Source organism: Mauremys reevesii, linkage group 23 (assembly GCF_016161935.1).
Source record: "Mauremys reevesii isolate NIE-2019 linkage group 23, ASM1616193v1, whole genome shotgun sequence".
Classification (NCBI taxonomy): domain Eukaryota; kingdom Metazoa; phylum Chordata; order Testudines; family Geoemydidae; genus Mauremys; species Mauremys reevesii.
The window spans coordinates 5075993-5103027 of NC_052645.1; the positions used below are offsets into that span (position 1 = coordinate 5075993).

Consider the following 27035-nt stretch of genomic DNA (forward strand, 5'->3'; position numbering starts at 1 on the left):
GGGCGGAGGCAGGGTCGGGAGCCTCAGCCGTTCTCTTGGGGGCCCCTGCGGAGCCCGGGGCAAATTGCCCCACTTGCCCCCCCTCTGGGCAGCCCTGGTCATATCTATTGGTTGCCAGTCCTATCCCCTGCCTCCCATGGGAAGTGTGTGTGTGGGTATATGACATGACTAAAACTGCTCTCAGGAATGAGAACAGGTTTGCATCCTAAAGTTACTCCATGCTCAGAAATGTGATGGAAGAAATTAACAGTTGCACTAGCTCTTTTTAAATGCTGGGTGTATTCTTATGTTGGTTCCTTCTGCTACAGAGAGGGCTGTAAATGACTTGAATGTGTTTGTAAGTTGTATTTTTATGCACTTTGCATTAAGAATATTTCAAAGAACTTAAGAACATCTCTCTGTGATGTATTTTCTCTCTCAGGAACCTGCTTCCAATGACCTATGGCTCTTACAACTGATTGCCTCCAATGGAGGGTTCACTGTTCTTCTCAAGAGGTTCAGAAAGGTTTCACTGTAATACTGTTTCTTTAGTGAGGTGGGGGTGGGGCAGGAGAAAGATCTGCTCTAGGAATTATTTGGGGGCAGGTCTCTTGCCTGTGCTGCACAATTGGCCAGAATAGATTATCCCAATGGTCTCTTCTGGCCTTGGAATCTATGAAAGCAAGGGAGAAGGGAGAGAGGGTCATTTTGCAAATGGGAGGAAGCCAAGGCTAGGCAAGGCTCCTTAATTAGACACCTCACAAGCTTAACAGACAAAGGTCCTGTGCATTCCAAATAATTACAGCTTAGTCAATTCAAAGCCAATGCCTTGTAGGTTCAAGTTGTGCCTTGCTCCTGAGGGCTATTTCAAGGCCAGAGGTTAGCGTTCACACCTGAGCCACTGCAGATACATGTCTCCTCTGAGAAAGGGCACCCTAGGTTTATCAGCTAGTTTTGAAAGCTCAGCTTTCATTTAAAAAAAAATGTTGCTAGCCTTCACAGTTGCTGGGAAAGGCTCACACTTAACCCAACCACATGATTTTTGAGACCTGACTCATGATCTTTGAGGTTAGGCTCTATAGACCTTTTCTATCCCTCCAAGGTCTGGAAAGCTGGACTCAAGGTGTTAAGTATATGACCACTCAAATGTGTGATGTTGGGTAAAAGCTTCATTAGGGCTGCACTGCTAACACATTCATAGCTCTGCCATGCATGTAAGATGTGTTTATTCCAAACTGAAGCCAAAAAATCCTGTATTCCATGCCATCATGTATTCTTTATTTATCTGTCTCTCCTCCCGAAGCCTCTCCCTGCACACAATCTCAATTCAATGAAAAAACTTTCTCTTCTACATCTCCAGCCTTCCAAGATTCCTCCATCTCATTTAAAATACCAGCTAGAACAGCTTCCTTCTTACCTAGACTCTTAGCAACAGAGAACTCAGTGCTAACCATACTATCTCAGGGCCAGATTGTCAAGGTATTTAGGTACCTAAATGAAACAGTTACTGTAACTGTGGTTCTTTGAGATGTGATGCAGACGTGTACAGGGGTGGTGGTCACGTCTTGTGTCTATAACCCTTCCCCTCGCTATATGAGGCAGTGCTGCCCCGACCACCTCAGTCTCTTTGCACCGAATGTCTAGGGCAGGATTTCGCAAACCTCATTGCACTGCAAGCCCCTTCTGACAACAAAAATTACTACATGACCCCAGGACGGGGGGACTGAGCTCACCTAAGCCCTGCTGCTCCTGGGGGTGGGGCGGGGTGAGAGCCCAGCACCCCAGGCCGGGGGAAGGTGCAAGAGGCGAAGCCCCAGGCAGGGGGCCTGTAACCTGAGCCCCGCTGCTCAGGGCTGAAGCCGTTGGGCTTCAGCTTTGGCCTTGGGCAGTGGGGCTCAGGCTTCGGCCCCAGCAAGTTTAAGCCAGCCCCGGTGGCCCCATTAAAACGGAGTCATGACCCACTTTGGGGTCCTGACCCACAGTTTGAGACCCACTGGTCTAGGGGAAGATGCTAGTGCAGAGGGGCTGGGGGGCAGGACATGGAACACATCTCAAAGAGCCACAGTCAGAGTACGTCACCCTTTCTTCTTCTCTGAGTCGATGCAGACATGTATGCCCAGTAGGTGACTCACTCTCCACTTGCCCAAAAATGGCTAAACAGATTTTGCTCAAACCTTTTTTTTTTTTTTGAAATCAATAGTTTACCTTCAGGCAGACATAAAATTTCTGCCTGGAAGGAGAAAGTCTGAAATTGTTTAGCATGAGGGAGAGGATGGGAACTGAATTCTCATACCGCTGCTGCTTTAATATACAGCTCAGCTCCCTGGAGGAGCCAGTGCTACCACTGTAAGTAATAGCAGAGCCACTGGATAAACTACAAGTCTCTTGCAGTGACTTGTGGGCCTGCTCTCTGCCTGGTAGTGCATCTTCACAGGAAAGAGTCCAACATTCCAAACGTCTGACCAGTTTCAAACAGTTTTTAAAAGAACCCGCCAGAGAAACTCCTGCTTCTTTCCTCTGAAGTGTGGAATCTCCCAGAGTGTCTGAGGAGCTGGACATGTAATGTTGACAACATTCACAGTTTGTTACATCCACTTGTGATCTCTTGAGCAGCTCAAGAATTTCTGACCGGTTTGTGCAGGTGCATTTCTGCCTGTGACCACCAGAGGGAACTCCCCACAGCCTGAGCTGCTGGCTTTGGCTGACAGTTTCAATTGGCCAGCACCTGAAATGCCACCGCCAGGTTTGCTGGGTCCTACAGGACAGAGCTTCCAACAGCTGCTGATGACGCTGAAGCTCTAAAGCTGCCTGCTCCTCACAGATTTCCTGCCCACTCATTTTAGTACTGACCCCTCTTTCTATCAGAAGTGAAGAGTCCTGAGGCTGAGGTCACAGAATGGCACTGAGGGGCACATCCCATCAAAGTTTAGCCTCCTTACATGAACGATTTTAGTGTCCCCTAGTCAGGGTCTTTGTCATACATTGGGTCTCACATCTGGCCTCAGCATGCTGGAAAGCCTCAAGCTTTCTTCTGTCTGCGTGCAGAGCAGGGCCCTAGCCCAGGGAGTGGCAGCAGCTTCAGCCCTGTTTAACCTCCCACCGCGCTGCACTGAGAGGGTAGAACAATGCTGGGGGATGGGGGGGGGGGGAGAGGGAGAGAAGGCAGGTACACTGACCCTCCATTCCCAAGCCCTGCTCAGTCAGCTGCCCTTGCTGCAGCAATTGCTGCAGCTGGGCTCTGTGCAGACGAAGCAGGGGACAGGACAGGGGAGATAGGAGAGCAGGGGTAAGCCTCCTGGGGGAAGCACAAGAAGGGCCTGGGAAGTGTGTCCCTCCCATCAGCCAGAAGTGGGTAGGTGCCCCTAGTTTGTGTGTGTGTTGAATTTGCATCATGAAACACACACACACACACACACACACACACACACACACACACACACACACACAGAGCCTGGCTTAGCACAAAAACCAGACAACACTAATGATTTTTTTAAATTATTATTTGACAGATAAACTTGTGATTTGGGGGGCAGGTAGCTGTATCATGATATTTGAACTCCCAAAGTTGGTAATAGCATGGTCCTGATATCTCATCCCCTGCCAAAGTAAAGACTGGTGTTATATGTCACTTAGAAAGGTCTTCCCATGGAATACAATAGCCCTAGGAGACTCCCCAGATATAGACCTAGATCCTTTAGGGGATTTTTTTGAGATTTCTCAAACGTATAATTTTCAGTGTTGCCAGCTTTTACAATTTTATTGCAAATCTAACAATATTTGTTGTATTTCTCAAAGACCAAGCTCCTGGAGTCATGTTATTGTGCGAGAAGCTCAGCTTTCATCTAAAAAAATGTTGCTAGCCTTTACAGTTGCAGGGAAAGGCTCACACTTAGATCCCCAAAATCATACAACTTGGTTGACTCATGATCTTTAAGGTTAGGCAGTACAGACCTTTTCTATCCCTCCAAAGGTCTGGAAAGTTGACTCAAGGTGCTAAGTACATGACCAAAAAATCCTGTATTCCATGCCATCACATATTCTTTATTTATCTCTGGTCTCTCCTCCCAAAGCCTGTCCCTGCACACAATCTCATTTCAATGAAAAAACTTTCCCTTCTACATCTCCAGCCCTCCAAGATCCCTCAGGCACCCTCCATCTTATTTAAAATACCAGCTAGAACAGTGGTTCTCAAAGCCGGTCCACTGCTTGTTCAGGGAAAGCCCCTGACAGGCCGGCCAATTTGTTTACCTGCCGTGTCTGCAGCTCCCACTGGCTGCGGTTCACCGCTCCAGGCCAATAGGGGCTGTGGGAAGCGATGTGGGCCGAGGGACGTGCTGGCCGCCCTTCCCGCAGCCCCCATTGGCCTGGAGTGGCGATCGGCCGAACCTGAGGATGCGGCAGGTAAACAAACCGGCCCAACCTGCCAGGGGCTTTCCCTGAATAAGTGGCAGATTGGCTTTGAGAACCCCTGAGCTAGAACATCTTCCTTCCTTCCTTCTTACCTAGACTATTAAATAACAGTTGAGCAACGGAGAACTCAGTGCTATCTCAGATTCATTTAGGTACCTAAATACCTTGACAAACAGTTACTGTAACTGTGGTTCTTCGAGATGTGATACAGATGTGTATTCCAAGTAAGTGTGCGCGCACTGGACAGGCCTAGCAATACCCGTAGAGGGGCAGTGTTTGCGCCTTGTGTCTATAAGCCGTATATGAGGCAGCACTGCCCCGACCTCTCTCAGTTCCTTCGCACCAAATCTCTAGGGGAAGACTCCAATGCAGAGGGGATGGAGGGCAGGTTGTGGAATACGTCTCCATCACATCTCAAAGAACCACAGTTACAGTAAGTAACCATTTCTTCTTTGAGTAGATGCAGATGTGTATGCCCAGTAGGTGACTTACAAACAGTACTCCCGTCCAGAGGCGGGGCTCGGAGTCTATCTGAATATGGATCGCAGGACTGTTCTTCCAACATTAGTGTCTATTCTGGAACAGCGGCAAAGAGTTCTGTGGCACGTTATAGACTAACAAACGTATTGGAGCATGAGCTTTCGTCGGTGAATACCCACTTTGTCGGATGCATATTCTGGAACATGCAGTGATCATGTAATGGTCCGTAAATGTATGGATGGATGGCCACATGCAAATGTCCAATATGGAAATATCACCGAGGAACACCACCAATGTTGCCTGTGCTCTTGTGGAATGAGCCCGTATCTGCTGTGGAATCATAGCTGGCATGAACTCATATGCAGTCTTAAATACAAGACATTATCCATCTTGAGATGGCCTGTGCAGACCTTGTCCCTTCATGCAGTCCACATAGGATACGAACAGGCAAGGTGAAGCATGGAACAGGTCAGTCCTATTCAGTGTCTAACGTTTGGAGGCATTGCTGCTCCTCTGGGGAGAAATGTGGCTTAGGGGAAAATGCACCGCCTAGTTCAAATGCAACTGAGAGACCATATTGGATAAGAACTTCGGGTGTGGCCGGATCATTATCTTGTCCATGGAAAACTGTGTGTAAGGAGGCCCCAGAGGCAATGGCTACCAAGAATGCAGTTTTCTGAGACAGGAGGGGCAATGGGCAAGAAGCATGGGGCTTGAATGGAGGTCCCATAAGAGCTGCTAAAGCAGTGTTTAGGTCCCACCAAGGGACTGGCCCTCGGATCAGAGGGTGCAGGCGAGAAGTCCTTGTCACCATGGCGTTGGAAAAAAACTGATTTCCCTTGCATAGATGGATGAAACATGGATATTGCTGCCAAGTGCATTCTCAGAGAACTGAGTGCCAAGCCCAATTTCTGAAGGTGTAGCAGGTACTCCAAGATGTGCTGGATGGAAGTCCCCGTTCTTCCACTTTGCCAAGTAGGCTGTTCAAGTGGAAGGTTTCCTATTGCTAAGTAGGACCTGTTGGACAGCCTCCAAGCAATGTTCTTCCTCTTCATTCAGCCATGCAGCAGCCATGCCGTAAGGTGAAGGAAGCTGATTGCCAAATGCAGAATACACCTGTGTGAAGAGGTTGGGAAGGAGAGGTAGCGGCATGAGAGGCTGATCTGACAGAACAAGGAGGCCCGAAAACCAACTGTCTCAGGCACGTCAGGGCAATCTGGACAACCCTGGCTTGATGCACCTTGAGCTTGGCAATGACTTAGGGAATGATTGGGACAGGAGGGAAGACATAAAAGAGAGTTGACTGCCAGCTATAGTGGAAAGTGTTAGAGAGAGCCTTAGCTGAGACCCTCCCCAAGAGCAGAATAGGTGACACTCCTTGTTTTCCCTTGTTGCAAATAAATCGATCATGGGGATGCCCCACGCTGCAAAAATAAACTGAAGGACACTCCTTCAAGGGACCATTCATGGCTCGGGGAGAAAAACCTGCTGAGACACTCTGCAAGATGGCTCTGCACCCCAGGCAAATGGACAGCTACCAGGGTGATGTTTTCTTTGATGCAGAACTGCCATAGGTTGATTGGCTCTAGACAGAGCAATCTGGAGTGGGCTCCCCTTTGTTTGTTCATAGTACATTGCGGTGGTATTGTTGGTGAGTAAGTGAACCACTGAATGCCTGATGCAGTCCTGGAAGGCATGACATGCATTGTAGATAGCCTGAAGCCCCAATACATTGATGTGGAACAAGGCTTCCTGTTCCAACCACAGGCCCTACACCAGGGGTCGGCAACCTTTCAGAAGTGGTGTGCCGAGTCTTCATTTATTCACTCTGATTTAAGGTTTCACGTGCCAGTAATACATTTTAACGTTTTTAGAAGGTTGCTTTCTATAAGTCTATAATATATAACTAAACTATTGTTGTATGTAAAGTAAATAAGGTTTTTAAAATGTTTAAGAAGCTTAATTTAAAATTAAATTAAAATGCAGAGCCCCCCCAGACCTATAGCCAGGACCCGGGCAGTGTGAGTGCCAATGAAAATCAGCTTGCATGCCGCCTTCGGCACACGTGCCATAGGTTGCCTACCCCTGCCCTACACCCTCAACTAGTCCAAACACACTCCCCAACCCAGAAGGGATGAATGTTAATCACTGACTTGATCGGGGAGGGCTGAGTGAAAAGAACTCCTTGGCACAAGTTGCATGGGGACTCCCACCAGTGCAGGGACTCCAGGACTAGTGGAGGAAGGTGAATCAACCAGTCCAGAGATGCAGGTCTCCTACTAAGAAGCAAAGAAACTTCCTGTGACTTGGTAGAATGGCCACATGAAAATAAGCATCCTGAAGAGCAGCAAACCAGTCACTCTAAGACAGAGCAGGGCAGATAGCTAAGAGTGTGACCATGTGGAATCTCACATATCTGATTAATTTGTTGAGTCCGCAAAGGTTGAGGATAGGCCTCTGTCACGGAGTCCCCGGGCGATGCTCTGGAACTACTCCCCACAAAGCCAGGACTTTGGGGAGCCTCCTCTCCCTTGGAACAGACTGTCTTCAGGGCAAGAAGCTCACACGGCTTCATCTTCCTGGGTCTGACCTTGGAGTATTCAGCATCCTCTGCCCCTCCGGGTGCTTCCCACAGCAAGTCCGCCCAGGCGGGGTCCTGGGGAAGCCAGAGGATCCTGCACTCCCACTTCGCAGTCAGAAGTGACTCTTAGCCAGCGAGTAAAACAGAGGTTTATTAGATGACAGGAACATGGTCTAAAACAGAGCTTGTAGGTACAGAGAACGGGATCCCTCAACCGGGTCCATTCTGGGGCCCAGTGAGCCAGACAACCCTGTCTGCCCTCACTTCCTGTCCCCAGCCAGCTCCCAACTGAAACCCACTCCAGCCCCTCCTTTCTGGCCTTTGTCTCCTTCCCGGGCCAGGAGGTCACCTGATCTCTTTATTCACCTTTAGCCATCCCCTTGCAGGGGGCAACGGCCCCAGCCATTTGTTGCCAGGAGACAGAGTGTCGGCCATTTATGCATGCTGGAGACTTAAGAAATGCATAGGGGAAACTGAGGCACCCACACAGTATTCAGAGGAAACATTAAGAACAGTCCCATTTCATCACAGCCTCATCCTGCCCTTGGATTTTGGTATCAGGAAGTACCAGGAGTAGAAACCATGATGCTGGTGTTCTCGCAGAACTTCCTCCACCGCTCCCAACATTAGCAGACAGCTGACCATCTCAAAGAGCAGCATCTCATAAGAACATAAGAACGGCCGTACCGGGTCAGACCAAAGGTCCATCTAGCCCAGTATCTGTCTACCGACAGTGGCCAATGCCAGGTGCCCCAGAGGGAGTGAACCTAACAGGCAATGATCAAGTGATCTCTCTCCTGCCATCCATCTCCATCCTCCGACGAACAGGGGCCAAGGACACCATTTTTACCCATCCTAGCTAATAGCCATTTATGGACTTAGCCACCATGAATTTATCCAGTCCCCTTTTAAACATTGTTATAGTCCTAGCCTTCACAACCTCCTCAGGTAAGGAGTTCCACAAGTTGACTGTGCACTGCGTGAAGAAGAACTTCCTTTTATTTGTTTTAAACCTGCTGCCTATTAATTTCATTTGGTGACCCCTAGTTCTTGCATTATGGGAATACGAAAATAACTTTTCCTTATCCACTTTCTCAACATCACTCATGATTTTATATACCTCTATCATATCCCCCCTTAGTCTTCTCTTTTCCAAGCTGAAGAGTCCTAGCCTCTTTAATCTTTCCTCGTATGGGACCCTCTCCAAACCCCTAATCATTTTAGTTGCCCTTTTCTGAACCTTTTCTAGTGCTAGAATATCTTTTTTGAGGTGAGGAGACCACATCTGTACGCAGTATTTGAGATGTGGGCGTACCATGGATTTATATAAGGGCAATACTATATTCTCAGTCTTATTCTCTATCCCCTTTTTAATGATTCCTAACATCTTGTTTGCTTTTTTGACCGCCTCTGCACACCTGCGTGGACATCTTCAGAGAACTATCCACGATGACTCCAAGATCTTTTTCTTGACTCGTTGTAGCTAAATTAGCCCCCATCATGTTGTATGTATAGTTGGGGTTATTTTTTCCAATGTGCATTACTTTACATTTATCCACATTAAATTTCATTTGCCATTTAGTTGCCCAATCACTTAGTTTTGTGGGATCTTTTTGAAGTTCTTCACAATCTGCTTTGGTCTTAACTATCTTGAGTAGTTTAATCATCTGCAAACTTTGCCACCTCACTGTTTACCCCTTTCTCCAGATCATTTATGAATAAATGAGAGGGGTCCCTGAAGAGTGGGGCTGGTGCGTGGAGAGAAACTGGATGGCATAGCCTGATCTTACAGTGTGTCTATGACCCAGCTGTCAGAGGTAATTGAGACCCAGGCATTATAACAGCAGACCAGCCTGTCCCCAATGGAACAGGGGTTAGGAGGCAACGAGAGTGGAAGAAGAACAACTGGAATGGTGCTCTGGGCCAATGAGTCAAAATGGGTGCTTAACAGGTGCAAAAGGAGGGCGAACAGCCCAAGCAGGCCTTGAGCTCGAGTGCTTCCTCTTGTGAGACCTTTCCCTCTTCCTGGGATGGTCTCACTGTCTCAAGGAGAAGGGTTGATAGAAGGATGCTGTGGTCTGTACAGTTGTTGTTGTTGCCGTGCCCCGTAGTGGTGTCTCTGCATGGGCAGCGTATGCACCCCCAAAGACCTTACGGTAGCCCTGGAATCCTCAAAGGAAACCAGGGTTTCAGTCTTGTCTGAAAACAAGGCTCTGCCATCAAAAGGCAAGTCCTCAATTGCTTGCTGGACATTCAGAGCGATCCCTGTGTTTTGGAGACAGGAAGCCCTCCTCATAGTAATTGCCAAGGCCATCACTTTGGTTGAGGTGTCCACAACATCGAGGGCAGATTGCAAAGACATCTTGGCCATCAAGCAGTCTTCGGCGACAAACACACAAGACTCATCAAAAGACACATCAGGCAACTGCTCCTCAAATTTGGCCATAGTCAAAGTCATTTTTGGACAATAAAGCTTGCTGGTTCACAATCCTCATCTGTAACCATTAGGAGGTGCATACCTTTCTTCCCAAAAGGTCCAAACGCTTAGAGTCTCTGTCTTTGGATGTGGACTTGAACCTGTCCTGCCATGACCACCAGGGAGTTCGGGCCCAGATGGGAACAGACCCCCTTGTATGCCTGTACAGGCACAAAAGAGCGCTTCTCCAAGCACTTGACCTCTGGCGGTAACAAAGCTGGCGTACCTCAAAAAGCACTCATAGGTTTGAGGAGCACCTCATTAATTGGGGGGGGCCACTGCAGACACCAGCCTTGCAAAGTCTCTGACCAGCAGCGATGACGGGACCAAAAGGCACAGTAAGTCCGCTACAGCCTGGTATGCTGAAATCACAGACACAGTCAATACTGGCATCCCTCCAGTCGGTACTGGATTCAGATGCCTGGAGGCCAGAACTGGAGTCAACTGTACAGGGTTTCTGCCCTTCCTGCCCTGTACCAAAGGAGGAACAGATGTACACGTGCCATCCTGGGCACCAGGACTGGTCCCATGCCAGAGAAGGCAGAAGAGTTGCCCCAGGACAACTCTTCTTTGGCACCAACAACGGAGAATGACTCCTGTGCCTCTTCGGAGAGGTCACTAGCCCAGAACAAGAGGCAGCAGCACTTTCCGAGCCCAAGGGCAATCTGTGGCTCGAGATAGTCCCCTGTGTGGGCTCAGGCCACATGGCTTGTTCAAGCAGGTGCTGTTTGAGGCAAAGGACCTGCACCACCTGAGTCCTCTTCTTGAACAATCTACAGATGAACAGCACTCCTTAAGATGGGCTTTGCCAAGGCAGAGCAAGCACTGTGTGTGTGAGGGGGTCACTGTTGGGAAACGCCACTCCACACAAAGGACAATGCTTAAACCTGGGGAGGGCATCGTGGGGGGGCGCAGCCACTAATTAAAAAAAAATAGAGAGAGAATATGAAAACTAACACTTAACTATGTACAATACGCTGCACAAAAAGAATGAATGTAAGGTTGTGAAAACCACCACCACACGAGCTCTGACTCCAGCTGATGGGTGATGAGAAGGAACTGAGGGGGCTGGGGCAGTGTCATCTCATATCACTGGCTGCTGCCCCTCCAATGGTACTGCTAGGCAAAAGTCTCCGGCTCCTGCGTTTGGGTTGTGCACACACCTACTTGGAATATAGGTCTTCAGCTACTCAAAGAAGAAATGTACCTAGTGGGATTTTCAAACATGCCTATTAGGTCCAATATAGATCCACTAGGTGCCTATCTGCATCTTTAGGTGCCCAAATATCTCTGATAATCTGGCACTAACACTCTAATGACAATAGATGCTACAAAGTAAAGCCGTGTTGCATTGTATGCTTACTCCCAGAGGTGAAGTTGGTTCTAGGGAACAAAGCAAGGTTTGGAAAACAAAAATACCCTCTCACATCTTCATCTATATTCCCAAATGGAAACCTTTGTTCAGTGGCAAATTCATTTGGCTGAGAATTCCCTCCCTTCAACAACCACCCTACAGACCTTTGATCTCTTCTGTACTTTATTTGTGCTTCAGATCAACACTGAAAATGGCTGTGGGAGTTAATGTGGGAGCCCCTGCTGTTTGTATTGTATAGATAATGCATAAAGAGTGGCTACATTGAACTGGAACCGTAATTAAAACACATATTATTTAGCATGGCCAGAATGGACACACCCCACCAGATAAATATTTTAAAGTATGTCAGGGATTCTCAGTCCTTTTCAGAGAGAGAACCACATCTTAACAGTGAGAACATCTCCTGGATTTCCCCTTATGCAAGCTCTCCTCTCACTGACAACTGAGTAACATCCTCAATAGCAAGGAAAAGTAATGCTAGGAAAGTAGTTCATGTGTTTTAAGTTTTTTCTCAAGGTAATCTAGCAACTTGGAACTAGGAGGAGATGGCAGCACCATGCAACCAGCTGTCTCTCTGTGGTCTGCTAGGACATGTTCCAAGGAGCCGTTTGAGGTATGTCACACATGGAGGTGACACAGCCAGCATCCCTTTAAAAATGGAAGTTGAAAGTTCAGACTGAAGCAGTGCAGCACTCTTTAAATAAATTATTTGCTATTTCCTGCCGACTCTACCTTGCAAAGCTTGACTTTAAAAGACATATAGGCTCATTACTAAGCTGGGACCAATTATTTCCTCTCTTAGCCTTGGCAAGAGCAGATGAGTATGGTTTTATTTACACAGGGAGCAGTACAAGAATGAGGCAGATGGGAACACAACTAATCCGCCCAATTTTCCAAAGTCGCTAATTAATTTGGGTGCCTCAATATTTAGGTAATCAGTTGATGTGAACAGGAGCTGTGGGAATTAACACCTCTGAAAATCAGAAGTGTTAGTATTTCAAGTTGGGCATCCTAGAATTAGTGGACAATTTCAAAAAGAGAATGACAGTTAAAAGTAACAGAAGACAGAAAACACTTACTGGTAATGTCATGCGATTCCAAGTAGAAGCAGTGATGGGATCATGGACATAGCTCCTTCGAGTAGATAGCTCAGATGCACTTAAGCTACTTTGGGTCCTTCTGAATTCTAATTCAGGGGTATTCCAAGAATTAATAGTGGCCCTGGACCTTCTTGAATTCTGCTCAAGTAAATGTATTCTTGCATTGGCCTCTTCCGTTTCAGAGAGGTCTGTAGAGGACTTGCATGCCTTTGTACGAGTGGAAGCTGTATTTTTTTCCACTTTGATTTGAGAGTCTTCCAAAGATTGTAATCCCCGCCTTGTCCTCCAAGAACTTCTCAGAGTGATGTGTTTTGTCTCTGGTGACTCTGCTTCTAAAGGCCCATGGCTTTTCCAGCTGATTGTCTCTAAGGATGGCTCATAATTGTTCTTCTCAATGGGTTCAGAAGGTTTTATCAGAATACTGCTTCTTGAAATTAGTGTTTCTGTCCTGTTTCTCAGAGCTAAATCCCCAATTTTATCTGCCTCAGATAATTTCAGAGCAATATCACTCTTATTAATTGAGATCTCAAAGGGTGTGCTGATGTTGTTTGTTATGGTTGACAGCTCATTTGGAGTGACTCTAATATTGCTGGTAGAAGTATGTCTTTCCTTTGCGGCTTCATTTGTGTTGGTCCTTGTGTTGGCTGGCTCAGAAGGGAAGATTGTTATGCTGCTTGTCATTTTATTTGTCACAGTTTTAAAGAGAGATTTCTGGTTTTGAGAGTATTCTTCAGACCCAGCCCCTCCCATTACTTCTTTCATGTCCTTTTCAATTATTACAGGTTTAATGATGGCTTTTGATCTCAAAGCTTCTCTAGGGCTGAATGACTTTCTGGATTTCAATCCTATGCTGGCAGCGTCTGAAGATGTCTTTATGGATTTGGGGGGGTCATCTTCATTTCCAGTATTTTTATCATTTTCAAAGAGAGATGCTCTGAGAACTCCTCTGGAGCTTGAGAATTCTCTGGAACTAGGTTTCTTTCTCTTCTCCAGCTCTGACTCAGTAGTAGCATTGGTGCTTTTACCAATCTCCTCATCTGTACTAAGTTTTTCATGGCTAGCTGGTTTGATGGCTTTGGATCTCAAAGAGTCAGATTTTATGCCAACATTTGTCTGAACTGTAACTGATGGTGCAGATTGGTCCATTTCTTCCTTACCTTGACTTGTGAGAATCTGTAAGATGTCTTCTTGACTTCTTGAGCTGTTTGAATACTTTATTAAAGTTGAAGGCTTTGTATTTTCATGAAAAGTGTCTGTAAATTCTCTTTCTTGGGAGTTTATTGTTCTTTTAGATTTCCCTTCTGGGGACTGTCTGTGAGATAAAACAGAGGCTGTTGCTGCTTCTGCTTTAGAGCTGGTGGATTCAGCTGCTAACATCTGAGAAGAGATATGGTATCTATATGATGAAGCTGTTTCATTGGATGGTGCATGATTATTTTTCATAAAGGGTCTCTCTACACATAGATCAGACAACTCTGTTTGGCTTGTTTTCATCTTTTCAGTCAAAGATACAGTCATTTCTCCTTTGCTTGATTTTTCATCAAGTGCATCAGAGTTACCTTGGCAAACATCACTAAATGATTGAGATAGCTTTTCAACCTTGGTCTTCAACCCACTTTCATTCCCAGGTTTGGAAGAGGCTTTCCAAGATTTGTGCTCATGTGCAGCCGGTGGGTATCGACTCAGCACAGATGGCTGCTCTCTTGATTTCTTCACTTCATTTTGTGGAGCACCACTATCTTTCTGCATAGATAAATATGTAGCAATTGCTGATTTGTCTTCCATTCTTTTTGTATCAGTAATCACAGTTTCTAGTAGAGCAAATGTACTAGATGCCTTTGCTGTTCTCCTAGTAATTAAACTTGGACTGGGAACTTGCTTGCTACTTGTGGTATAACTGTCATTATTGGAAGAGAACTCTCTGTTCCGTGTTCTTTCTCGTTTATGCTGAGGTGAAAGCTCCCGTGACTTGTGTTTTGAAATTGCCGGCTCAGCTGCGATACCTCTGTAGTTAGGCCTGTCATGTCTAATTCTGCTGGGAAGGCTCATTTCTTCACTTTCCACCTCACCGTTCTCCATATCCTTTTGTTTCTTTATTTGAATTTTAATCTCTTCCAACTGACCAGTCAGGAGCTTGTTTTTATTCTGTTCACTCAGATAACTATCTTGCAGGTCATTATTTTTGGCTTTCATTTTTTTAAGTTCTTCTTCTAAAGATTCAAAATGTTTAATTTGACTTTTAAGTTTCTCAATTTCTTGGTTGAGATCTTTCACTTTGTTGTCTTCTTGATTTTTATTCTTTTGATTTTCTGATTTATTTCTGGTTTCATTTTCTACATGCTTTAGGTAATCCAAGCTTCCCTTTCTCCTGGTTTCTTTAGAGGGCAATGCAGGGGTCAAGTCATCTTCAATTCTCAGGTCATTTCTATCCAGAAGACTATTTGATGATCTTTCTAGCAGGTTTGATGCATTTCTAGTTTGATCTGCCCTATTTAGTTTGTTGTTTTGTTCTAGTTTTTGTGTTAGCTCCTGGATTAATTTTTCATTCTGCTTTTCTCTTTCATTGAAGTGTTTTCTTTCACTAGCAAAGCTCAGTGTTAAAGATTTCAGCTTTTCTAACTCACTTACTAAACTATGTTCAGTTTTATCCAGTCTATCTTCAGATGCTTCAAGTTCTCTTACTTTCATCCTAAGTATTTCCAACTCTGTAGATATTTTTTTGGTCAAATTTTTTTCTTCATTAAGGCTCAGACACAGCTGAGTACAATCGTTTTTGCTCCTGCCGAAAGCTTCCTCCAGTTTTTCCAGTTCTGCCATTCTCTTCTGAAGCCGTTCAATTTCTGATTTAAGTTCTCGAGTGAGACTTTCCTCCTCCTCCAGTTTTTCCTTCATCAACTGACAGAGCTCTTCAGCTTTTCTTATTTCTTCATCCTTGCCTTCAATTTTCAGCACTCTTTTTCTCAGAGCTTCTACGTCGGCCAGCATGCTAGAATTGCTGCCTTCTGCCTGGATAACTTTGTCCTGAAGGTCAAGAAGCTCATCCTCTGCTTTCTGGAGATTTTTTGTTGCTTCTTCCAGTTCATCAAGACGACGGCCAAGACTCTGTAACTTGAATCGAAGATGGCGATTTGAAGTCTCCTTATAACCTGTAAATTCTGCCATTTTTATTTTTTGTTGTTGGGTTCAATTTTCTTCAGTTTGGATCAGAGGAGTGATTTTAAACATGTCAGTTTCCCTTGAATCCTGCAGCTCCTTTGACAGAGACAATTTTAGCCTGAAAGGAGAAAATAAAGTGAGTACAGGAGGGTAGGAAATGTTTCTTCTGTATAATCTCTTCTTTCATTAAACATGATTCTGAAAGCTAGAATTCAGAGCATAAGGAGTGACACAGTGGAAAAGATAAGTGGCCCATTTAGTCTAATAATACAGTGTACTCTCTCCAACAGTATCCCACCACTGGTGGGTGGGAGAAATGAATACCCTCCTAAGCTCAGTTACGCAGACAATATGTATGTGTATCCTAGGGTGATCAGATAGCAAGTGTGAAAAATCAGGACAGGGGTGGAGGAGTAATAGGAGCCCATATAAAAAAAGCCCCAAATATCGGGACTGTCCCTATAAAATCAGGACATCTGGTCATCCTAGTGCAGGGGTCAGCAACCTTTCAGAAGTGGTGTGCCAAGTCTTCATTTATTCACTCTAATTTAAGGTTTCGTGTGCTAGTAATACATTTTAATGTTTTTAGAAGGTTGCTTTCTATAAGTCTATAATATATAACTAAACTATTGTTGTATGTAAAGTAAATAAGGTTTTTAAAATGTGTAAGAAGCTTCATTTAAAATTAAAATTAAAATGCAGAGCCTCCCAGACCAGTGGTCAGGACCTGGGCAGTGTGAGTGCCACTGAAAATCAGCTTGCGTGCCGCCTTTGGCACATGTGCCATAGGTTGCCTACCCCTGCCCTAGTATATCCACTCAGCGCCCCTCCAAGACTGGTTAGTGCTGTTTGTGCGCATGCGTGTGTGATGCGTGCTCCTCTGTGACTGGTTAGTTGTGTGAATATGCACACATTATGGATCCCTGCACAAAACTATTCCATTAGCAGATACCTCACTTCAGAGAAATGTGTACATCTCAGGCAAACTCTTATCAGACAGAGAATCAATGACCATAAACTAGAGATGGAAACTAGAAGACACGAAGTACATAAAAAGAGGAAAGGCTAAAGTAACTAAACACTGCCTACACCAGTGTTCAAAATACAGGAAAGAAATTTCCTCAAATAATCAGGAATCCTAGAATTTTTCATGAAAAGGCAACAAGGAACATCTGTGCCTGATTCTGGCAGAAAGGAGATGGCAAATATGGCATTGCTCTGTGGAGCAACCTGCCTCTGGATCAGAGATGGACCCAAAGGGGTTAACCCAACCACAGAGGTTGGATATTTTGCAAGTTAAATTCAGAACAGATTAAAGTCTAGTCCTGGGCAATGGCTGATGGATTGCATTTGCCTCTCACAGACACCCTTTGGCAACATCTAGATAGTTTGTAATGACAATAAGGAGTAGAATCTGAGTGCGCCCCAAGCCCTGGATGGGTGGAGAAGGAAGAGGGAGAAGACTTGCTGAATTTCTGCTGGAACCTGATAAGTGGTGTTTGTGTGAGCTGAATTCCTTACTGAATACACAGCGTATATGTGGGGATTGCCTGTATTGTAGCAGGGATGACTGACTTACCACTCAGCTGCTGTCTCTTGGGAAGAACTGCCCAGGTCAGAATTCCCTAGGTTTTCAAAGATCAGGGAACAGAAATACAAAATATTCCCAGAACTTTTCTAATGCAGCTGTGTAACTGATCTATCTGCAAAACTGCCAGCCAGTATGTGAGCCTGCTGCCATCTACTGGAGACGGAAACAAATGCAGAATGAGAGAGTTAGAACCCAGGATACTGCATCTGTGGCCTGGTCTACACTACGAGTTTATGTCGAATTTAGCAGCATTAAATCGAATTAACCCTGCACCCGTCCACACAACGAAGCCATTTTTGTCAACATAAAGGGCTCTTCAAATCGATTTCTGTACTCCTCCCCGATGAGGGGAGTAACACTGAAATCGACATTGCCATTTCGAATTAGGGTTAGTGTGGCCGCAATTCGACGCTATTGGCCTCCGGTAGCTATCCCACAGTGCGCCATTGTGACCGCTCTGGACAGCAATCTGAACTCGGATGTACTGGTCAGGTAGACAGGAAAAGCCCTGTGAACTTTTGAATTTTATTTCCTGTTTGCCCAGCGTGGAGCGCTGATCAGAACAGGTGACCATGTGGTCCCAGAATCAAAAAAGAGTTCCAGCATGGACCGTACGGGAGCTACTGAATCTGATCTCTGTATGGAGAGATGAATCTGTTCTATCAGAACTCCGTTCCAAAAGATGAAATGCCAAAACATTTGAAAAAAATCTCTAAGGCCATGATGGACAGAGGCCACAACAGGGACTCAACACAGTGCTGCATGAAACTTAAGGAGCTGAGACAAGCGTACCAGAAAGCCAAAGAATCAAACGGACGCTCACGGAGGGAGGGGCGACTGACGACTGTAGCTATCTCACAGTTCCCGCACTCTCCGAAAACCATTTGAATTCTGGGCTGAGTTCCCAATGCCTGAAGGTTCAAAAACATTGTCGCAGGTGGTTCAGGGTATATGTCGTCATCCACCACCGTGAAAGCAAATGGAAAAAAATAGTTTCTCGCCTTTTTTCAATGTCACTGTATGTCTACTGGATGCTGCTGGCAGACACGGTGCTGCAGCGCTACACAGCGGCATCCCCTTGCCTTGGCTTGCGGACGGCAGATAGTACGGTATGACTGGTATCCGTCATCGTCGCCCCGTGGGTGCTCCTGGCTGGCCTCAGTGAGGTCGGTCGGGGGTGCCTGGGCAAAAATGGGAATGACTCCAGGTCATTCTCTTCTTTAAGTTTTGTCTAATGGAGATTCAGTCCTGCCTGGAATATCATGGCAGCTGGAGGCTTCTGCCTCAGGCTGCTCTCCCAGTCAGCAGCACCATGCGGTCGCGCCTACCCTAGCCTACCCCTTGCTACCAGGGCTCAAAATTAGATACTTAGACCTCTACATTTTGCTGCAAATAAAAAAATTAAGCTGCTGTTTAGAACTGTCCCCCAACATACATATCCCGGGACATTCTGTATTTTACCAGTGTCAACCAAAGGACCACACACAAATGGAATAATAGAATATCAGGGTTGGAAGGGACCTCAGGAGGTTATCTAGTCCAATCCCCTGCTCAAAGCAGGACCAACACCAGCTAAATCTTCCCAGCCAGGGCTTCACCACGCCTGACCTTAAAAACCTCTAAGGAAGGAGATTCCACCACCTCCCTAGGTAACCCATTCCAATGCTTCACCACCCTCCTAGTGAAAAAGTTTTTCCTAATATCCAACCTAAACCTCCCCACCGCAACTTGAGACCATTACTCCTTGTTCTGTCATCTGCTACCACTGAGAACAGTCTAGATCCATCCTTTTTGGAACGCCCTTTCAGGTAGTTGAAAGCAGCTATCAAATCCTCCCTCACTCTTCTCTTTTGCAGACTAAACAATTCCAGTTCCCTCAGCCTCTCCTCATAAGTCATGTGCTCCAGACCCCTAATCATTTTTGTTGCCCTCCGCTGGACTCTCTCCAATTTTGCCACATCCTTTTTGTAGTGTGGGGCTCAAAACTGAACACAGTACTCCAGATGAGGCCTCACCAATGTTGAGGGGTAGAGGGGAATGATCACATCCCTCGATCTGCTGGAAATGCCCCTACTTATACAGCCCAAAATGCCGTTAGCCTTCTTGGCAACAAGGGCACACTGTTGACTCATATCCAGCTTCTTGTCCACTGTAACCCCTAGGTCCTTTTCTGCAGAACTGCTTCCTAGCCATTCGGTCCCTAGTCTGTAACAGTGAATGGGATTCTTCTATCTTAAGTGCAGGACTCTGCACTTGTCCTTGTTGAACCTTGTCTTTTGGCCTAGTCCTCTAATTTGTCTAGGTCCCTCTGTATCCTATCCCTACCCTCCAGCGTATCTACCACTCCTCCCAGTTTAGTGTCATCTGCAATCTTGCTGAGGGTGCAGTCCACGCCATCCTCCAGATCATTAATGAAGATATTGAACAAAACCGCCCCCAGGGCCGACCCTTGGGGCTCTCCGCTTGAAACCGGCTGCCAACTAGACATGGAGCCGTTGATCACTACCTGTTAAGCCCAACGATCTAGCCAGCTTTCTATCCACTTTATAGTCCATTCATCCAGCCCATACTTCTTTAACTTGCTGGCAAGAATACTGTGGGAGACCATATCAAAAGCGTTGGAGATTCAGTCCTGCCTGTGCTTCTATCCTAGTGCTCATCACAGATTCCCATTTTCAGCTATAGGATGAGCAAGTGCAGAATGGTGGTTCACTCTACTTCGCTGTAAGCCAACCGCCCTCCCCTCCCTGCTTTGATCTCTGCTTGCAGAGGCAATAAAGTCAGTGTTGTTTCAAATTCATGCATTCTTTATTACTTCATCACACAAATGGGGGGATAACTGCCACAGTAGCCCAGGCGGGGTGGGGGAGGAGAGAAGCAATAGGTGGAGTTGTTGCAGGGGCACCCCCTAGAATGGCATGCAGCTCATAATTTCTGCGGGATGTCTGGGGCTCTGATCTGGAGTGGCCATTTGCCTCTCTGGTTCTTTAGTAGGCTTACCTGATATTCTTGGCAGGACTGACGCGCCATTAGACAAAACTTAAAGAAGAGAATGATCTGGGGATTCATTCCCATTTTTGTCCAGGCGCCCCCAACCGACCTCTCTGAGGCCGGCCAGAAGCACCCATGACAGCAGCAGATGGTACAGTATGACTGGTAACTGTCTTTGTCAACTTGCAAAGCAGCAAACGGTACAGTAGGGCTGGTAACCATCTTTGCTAACTTGCAAAAGGCAAGGGGATGCTGCTGTGTAGCCCTGCAGTACCGCATCTGTCAGCAGCATCCAGTAGACATACGGTGACAGTGAAAAAAGGCTGAACGGGCTCCATGGTTGCGGTGCTATGGCGTCCGCCCAGGCAATCCAGGGAAAAGGGTGTGAAATGATTGTCTGCCGTTGCTTTCACGGAGGGAGGATTGACTGACGACATTTACCCGTAACCACCTGTAACAAATTTTTGGCCCCATCAGCCATTGGAATCTCAACCCAGAATTCCACTGGACAGGGGAGACTGCGGGAACTATGGGATAGCTATGAGATAGCTACCCACAGTGCAACGCTCCGGAAGTCGACACTAGCCTCGGTACATGGACACACACCGTCGAATTAATATGCTTAGCGTGGCCGCGTGCACTCGACTTTATACAATCTGTTTCCAAAAATCGATTTCTGTAAAATTGGAAAAATCCCGTAGTGCAGACATACCCTGTAGGGAGAAAGCCTCAAATCCATTTCCTTGGGCATCTAGAGAACAGAGAGAGCTCAGATTTAGGCCTGGTCTACACTGGGGGAGGGGAGGGGGTGTCGATGTAAGATACGCAACTTCAGCTATAGGAATAGCGTAGCTGAAGTCAACGTATCTTATTTCGCCTTACCTCCCATCCTCACGGCGCGGGATCGACAGCTGCGGCTACCCCCCGTCGACTCCACTACCACTGCTCGCCCTGGTGGAGTTCCGGAGTCGACGGGAGTATATCGCGTCTAAATTGATCGCTACCCGCCTTAGACCCCATCACATCACACAATTCTGGAGCCTCAGTTACTTGACAGGGCTCATTGAAGGTGATTGAGATCAGACCCAGGAAACACAGATGCAGCTGGTGGTTTCTGGGAGTGTAATATCAGTTAATTCTGGAGTCTGACTATGTTTACCTTCTCCAGAAGGAATTTGGAGGGATGTCAGGTGCTCTGCTGTGAGCTGCTCTCAGCCCCAAGGCCCAGGAGAGGGATTCTCTCAAATGCTTCTTCCCATCTCTGGTGTTTCCAGTAATAACAAGCAGCTATTTGAAAAGACAGGCAAGCTCTGGAGCTCCCCACATCCCTAGCTGATGTTTGCAATCCCATGGAGATCTTTTCAACATCAATGTTCCTTTTTTCATTTTAAAAGCAAGTTTATGCTCAGCCAGGCGGTTGATGACAACTGCCAAGCAGTGTACATGGGAAATGTGTAAGTGCTTCCTCTCCAGGGAGCAGAGTAGCGATGGGAGTACTTGTGGCAGCCCTGTCCACTGCAGCCGCATCTCGAGTTGAGGCAGGGACTGCTGGTCAAAGGATCTGAAATCCTCTTCTTGCTGTTTGTATTAGTTCCTCAGGAATCTGACCCTGAAGTGAGTCTCTCAGCAAACAAGCTAGAGAGGCATCTGAGAGGCTAATACAGCCACAGGAGAGGAGGGTTTCAGTTCCTTTGACCTACAATCCTTGCTGAGCCTGTAGCATTCCTGTCAGTGTTCCCTATAGAGGAAGCACTTAATGAGTTTCCTATTTCACAGAGCCAAGAAGGGAAGAGCAGGATGTGGGGAGGAGACTGCAGTGCCTGACATGAAGCCCTTGACAGGAGGTGACTCATTTCCTGTTGGGCAGAGGGGTGTTTAGTGCAAACACAGCCACCTGCCAAATGGGCCCCTTGTTGAAGTAGATTTTGGGGGGAGAGGTTGCTGGGCAGGGCAGTTATGCTGCCACCTCACACACCAAGTGACTGAAAGTGGCAGCAGCAACTAAATCATCATGGCAAATCCCCAAAGGAAGGTTCCTCCTTACAGGAAAATGTAACAAAAACTAAGGTCAGTTGTGTGGCATGCAGGGGTCAAGCTGGGCGAGACACCTCCGGTTCAGTGCCAACCCCCTTCATGTCACCATACACCGCTTACGGGCTGCCGCACGCCTAGCCCAGATTCCTTTTTCCTGCCTGTTGTTTGGGATATGCTGCTCACAGGCCAGCCGTGGGTGGAAAAGCAGAGGAGAGTAGAACTGCACCTGATGGGCTAAGGGAGGCTCCCTGCTGCCCAGAAATGCACGCAGGCAGGGGCGGCTCTAGGCATTTTGCCACCCCAAGCACGGCAGGCAGGCTGCCTTTGGCGGCTTGCCTGCGTAGGGTCTGCTGCCATGGGACCAGCGGACCCTCCGCAGGCAAGCCGCTGAAGGCAGCCTGCCTGCCGCCCTCGCGGCACCGGCAGAGCGCCTCCCCGGCTCGCCGCCCCAAGCACGTGCTTGGCGTGCTGGGGCCTGGAGCCGCCCCTGCACCCAGGAGCTCTGAGGCAGAGAGGTGGCTGGCAGTTGTGGTTAACATTTAACTCCACATCAGTGACTGTTCTGTACCTGAACTGTGCTGCTGCAGAGAGCCTTGACCAGCCTCCGCCCCTGCCCCTGCCAAGGAACGGCAGCAGCTGTCTCTGGAACCCGCCTGCAGGATGCCATTTGTGGGCAGTGACTAGGATCTCATTTAGCACATTTGAGCAGTGCCTGCTCACAGCTCTGACATGCAGGCTGGAGCCAGCATAAGAAATGTCCACCGCATTTCTGCCTGAGTGAGCGCCCTTTGGGGAAATATGGGGGTCGCCTTAGGGAGTGTAACACAAGGAAAAATGTTTAGTTTCTGGTTGGGTTTCCTCTGGTTCTGGTGAAACCACCGCAGCTCTTCAGGCAATTCTGCATCAGTCAGGGGCAGCTTCCCAGGCTCTCTTATCTGGGGAAGCTTTAGGGTTATAATTAAAAAAAATAAAAATGATTTTTTAGATGGAGAAGCTCTGCCGGATCGTCTAGTTCCCTGGGACCAGTCCAGTTTCTTTCCTACAGGATTTTTTTTAAGTGTTTTGTCCAGTCTTGTCTTAAAGGAAAGATATTACAGCCTCATAGGCCTACATCAGTAAACTTTCCCTGATATTCCCCCTAAATTGTCCCTCTTTTCATGGATTTTAATGACATCTAAAATCAGAATGGATCTCCTGGTCTAACTTCCTGCATAGCACAGACCAGAGAACTTTACTCAATGATTCTTGCATTAAAGCCAATAACTTGTGGTTGCGCTACAGCAGCATTTTCCAAAGTGCAGAAGGACTAGGTACTTCCACAGCCATTGCAGAGTGACATGACAACTGTTCTCCAGAATCTCAGTTTTTATTAAATATGCTAGAACCAAATTTGCATAAAGGTGTCTAGGCACCTAAAGACGCAGATAGGCACCTAATGGAATTTACAAAGGGTCTAAGTGAGTTAGGCATATAACTCCCATTGATTTCAGCAGTTATGCATCTAAATAACTTTGAGGATCTTGGCTTGGAGCGGTTCTGGTTCTGAAGAAAACTTCCAAAACATTAGCCAGGTATATCCAATACAAAAAGACATCTGCCTGAAGGCTTGTCTACACACAAACTGGAACCCAAATAACTCAATCGGTTGGAATTCACACCGTTAGTCATTCCAGTGCAAATCTGTGTGTGGATTTCGGATTAAGAATGCCCTCTTTCGATTTATGTTGATTTTTAACTTTCACTGCCTAAAAAATTATGTCCTATTCTTAATTTGAGTGTGTCCAGCTTCAACTTCTGAGCACTAGATTTTATTTAACTAGCTTAAAAACCCTTCCATCATCCAACCCCAACAATAACTGGGGATGAGGGAGGAATAGCTCAGTGGTTTGATCATTGGACTGCTAAACCCAGGATTGTGAGTTCAATCCTTAAGAGGACCATTTAGGGATCTGGGGCAAAATTGGCACTTGGTCCTGCTAGTGAAGACAGGGGACTGGACTCAATGACCTTTCAAGGTTCCTTCTAGTTCTATGAGATAGGTATATCTCCATATGAATTAAGGAGGATGTTAACAGCATTAACTAAAGATAAGCAAACTAAGCAGTCATGGTATAAAAGGATTACTAACTGGTTACAAGATAGAAACAAAGGGCATGAATAAGTGATCAGTTTTCACAATGGAACGAGATAAATAGTAGGGTCCCCCAAGAATCTGTGCTGTTTAACTTATTCATAAATGACCTGGTAAAGGGGGTAAACAGGGAAGCAGTAAAGTTTTCAAACAATACTACATTTCTCAAGATAGTTAAGTCCAAAACTGACTTGAGGAGTTACAAAGGGATCTCACAAAACTGGGTGACTGGGCAACCAAATGAGAGATGAAAATCAATACTGGTAAATGCAAAGTAACGCACATTGGAAAACATAATCCCAACAATACATACGAAATGATGGGGTCTAAATTAGCTGTTACCACTCAAGAAAGAGATCTTGGGACTCAGACTCAGACTTTAAGGTCAGAAGGGACCATTATGATCATCTCGTCTGACCTCCTGCACAATGCAGGCCACAGAATCTCACACACCCACTCCTGTAACAAACCCCTAACCTATGTCTGAGTTATTGTGGATAGTTCTCTGAAAACATCCACTCAATGTGCAGTGGCAGTCAAAAAAGATAAGAAAATGTTAGGAATGATTAGGAAAGGGATAGATAATTAGACAGAAAATATCATAATGCCACTGTTTAAATCCATGGTACCTCCACACCACATCAAAATAAGACAAAATAGAATTGGAAAAGCTGCCAAGAAAGGAAACAAAAAAAAGATTTGAGGTACAGAACAGCTTCCATAAGAGGAGAGATTAAAAAAGCTGGGATTGTTCAGTTTAGAAAAGGAACAACTAAGGAGGGATATGATATAGGCCTATAACATAATGAATGATATGGAGAAAGCAAATAAGAAAAAAGTGTTGTCATCTGTCCCTTCACATAACACAAGAACCAGGGGTCACCCAATTAAATTAATAGGCAGCAGGTTTAAAACAAACATAAGAAAGTACTTCACACAATGCACAGTCAACCTGTGGAACTTGTTGCTGGGGATGTTGTGAAAGCCAAAGGTATAACTGGGCTCAAAAAAGAATTAGATAAGTTGGTGGAGGATAGGTCCATCAATGGCTATTAGACAAGATGGGCAGAGATGCAACCCCATGGTCTGGGTGTCCCTAAACCTCCATATTCCAGAAGCTGAGACTGGACGACAGGGGATCGATCACTCAATAACCTGCCCACTTCTGTTCACTCCCTCTGAAACATTTGGCACTGGCCACTGTTGGAAGACAGGATACTGGGCTAAATGGACCACTGGTCTGAGCCAGTATGGCCATTCTTATAGTCTTATTACACAATTTAAAATCAGCAGATCTGGGTAACTTGCACCCAAGAATTTTAAAAGAGTTGGCAGAGGAACCTTCTGGGCCATTGACATTAATATTTAATAAAACTTTGTATACTGGGGGTGTCCTAGAGGACTGGAAGAAAGCTCCCATTGAACCAATATTTTAAATGGCTAAATGGGATGACCAGAGTAATTACAGGCTGTTAACCTGACATCGATACCAAACAAAATAATGGAACAGGTGATACAGGATTCAAATATTAGGAACTGAAAGTTGGAAATATAATTAACACCAATCAATATGGTTTTATGGAAAACAGGACTTGTCATAGGAACTTGATAAAATAGTTTGATAAAGATAACTATTGATGCATTTTACTTGGACTTCTGGATTTACTTGAACTTCATAATAATCTAATTAAAAATTAGCATAATATAAAAGACTCAGTGCCGCACATTTTAAATGGATTAAAAACTGGTTCAAAATGTAACCATTAATGAGGAATCATCATCCAGTGGGGGTGTTTCTAGTGGAGTCCTAACAGACTCCAGCCTAACTCTCTCTTGAGAGTCTTTGGGTTAAATTTAGAGACAAGAGCAACAAAGGCATTGTAGTGGTGGGAGTCTGCTACAGACCACCAGATCTGGAGGATGAGGTAGACAAAGCTTTCTTTGGCAAATAACAGAAGTTTCCAGTTCACAGGCCCTGGTTCTCATGGGGGACTTCAATCACCCTGACATTTACTGGGAGAGCAATACAGCAGTACACGGACAATCCAGGAAGTTTTTGGAGAGTGTTGGGAACAACTTGTGGCCACCCCAGGGGGCTGCAGACCCCTGGCTGGGAACTGCTGATCTATACTTTCAGATACTTTAAGGATGTTTTACTAATGGCTGCTTGAGACCTCCTGCATATTACCCTAGATTGAAGTCCCCCATAACAACAGTATTTCTTTCTACACATAGATGCTTCAGGAGCTGCATGTCCAATTCTCTACTCTCATTTGGCGGTCTCAAACAGAGTCCCGCTAGGAGCCTATTTCATGCTATTCTTCCTAGTTATAGTAGTTCCTCCTCCATGCTGTCTGAGGCCCCTATGCCATCCTAAGATAGAAACATGGTTGGCTCTAACTAGATTGTCACACATTTCCTCTTGGCTCTGTCACACCCTGTTAGCAGCCACAAGCACATTTTGTGTTTTATCCACTTAGTAGATATAAAAGCATGGGGGGGGATAAACTATGTGTAAGTGCTTGTGCCACCAAGAATTTGTGCCCTTAGCAATGACAGCAACTTTCATCAGAAGAGGTAATGGCACTTTTCATATGTTAAGCCTCAGCCTCCCCATGTCCTCAAGGAGGGGGGATTATTAACTACACTAGGACCCGGTTGTGATGTTGTGCAGTCTATATGGTTTTATAAAAATTTAATAAGTAAATATAATGTAACTGAGATATGCTTC

At 45.9% G+C, this 27035-nt stretch overlaps 1 protein-coding gene across 6 annotated transcripts in view; it reads right to left on the reverse strand.

Annotated features, from left to right (window-relative positions):
- Positions 1 to 27035, reverse strand: part of LUZP1 (leucine zipper protein 1) — a 51953-nt gene that overhangs the window by 16245 nt on the left and 8673 nt on the right. For 2 of the 6 annotated variants that reach the window (XM_039511565.1, XM_039511567.1), the window contains exon 2: positions 12381 to 15675. In XM_039511565.1, the coding sequence (XP_039367499.1) occupies positions 12381 to 15563 (3183 nt within the window). In that variant the 5' untranslated portion in view covers positions 15564 to 15675. Of the gene's footprint in view, positions 1 to 538; positions 653 to 5838; positions 5986 to 11764; positions 11950 to 12380; positions 15676 to 17136; positions 17155 to 27035 lie in introns of those variants that run through there. The other 4 variants (XM_039511566.1, XM_039511569.1, XM_039511568.1 and 1 more) reach the window with 4 other exon arrangements.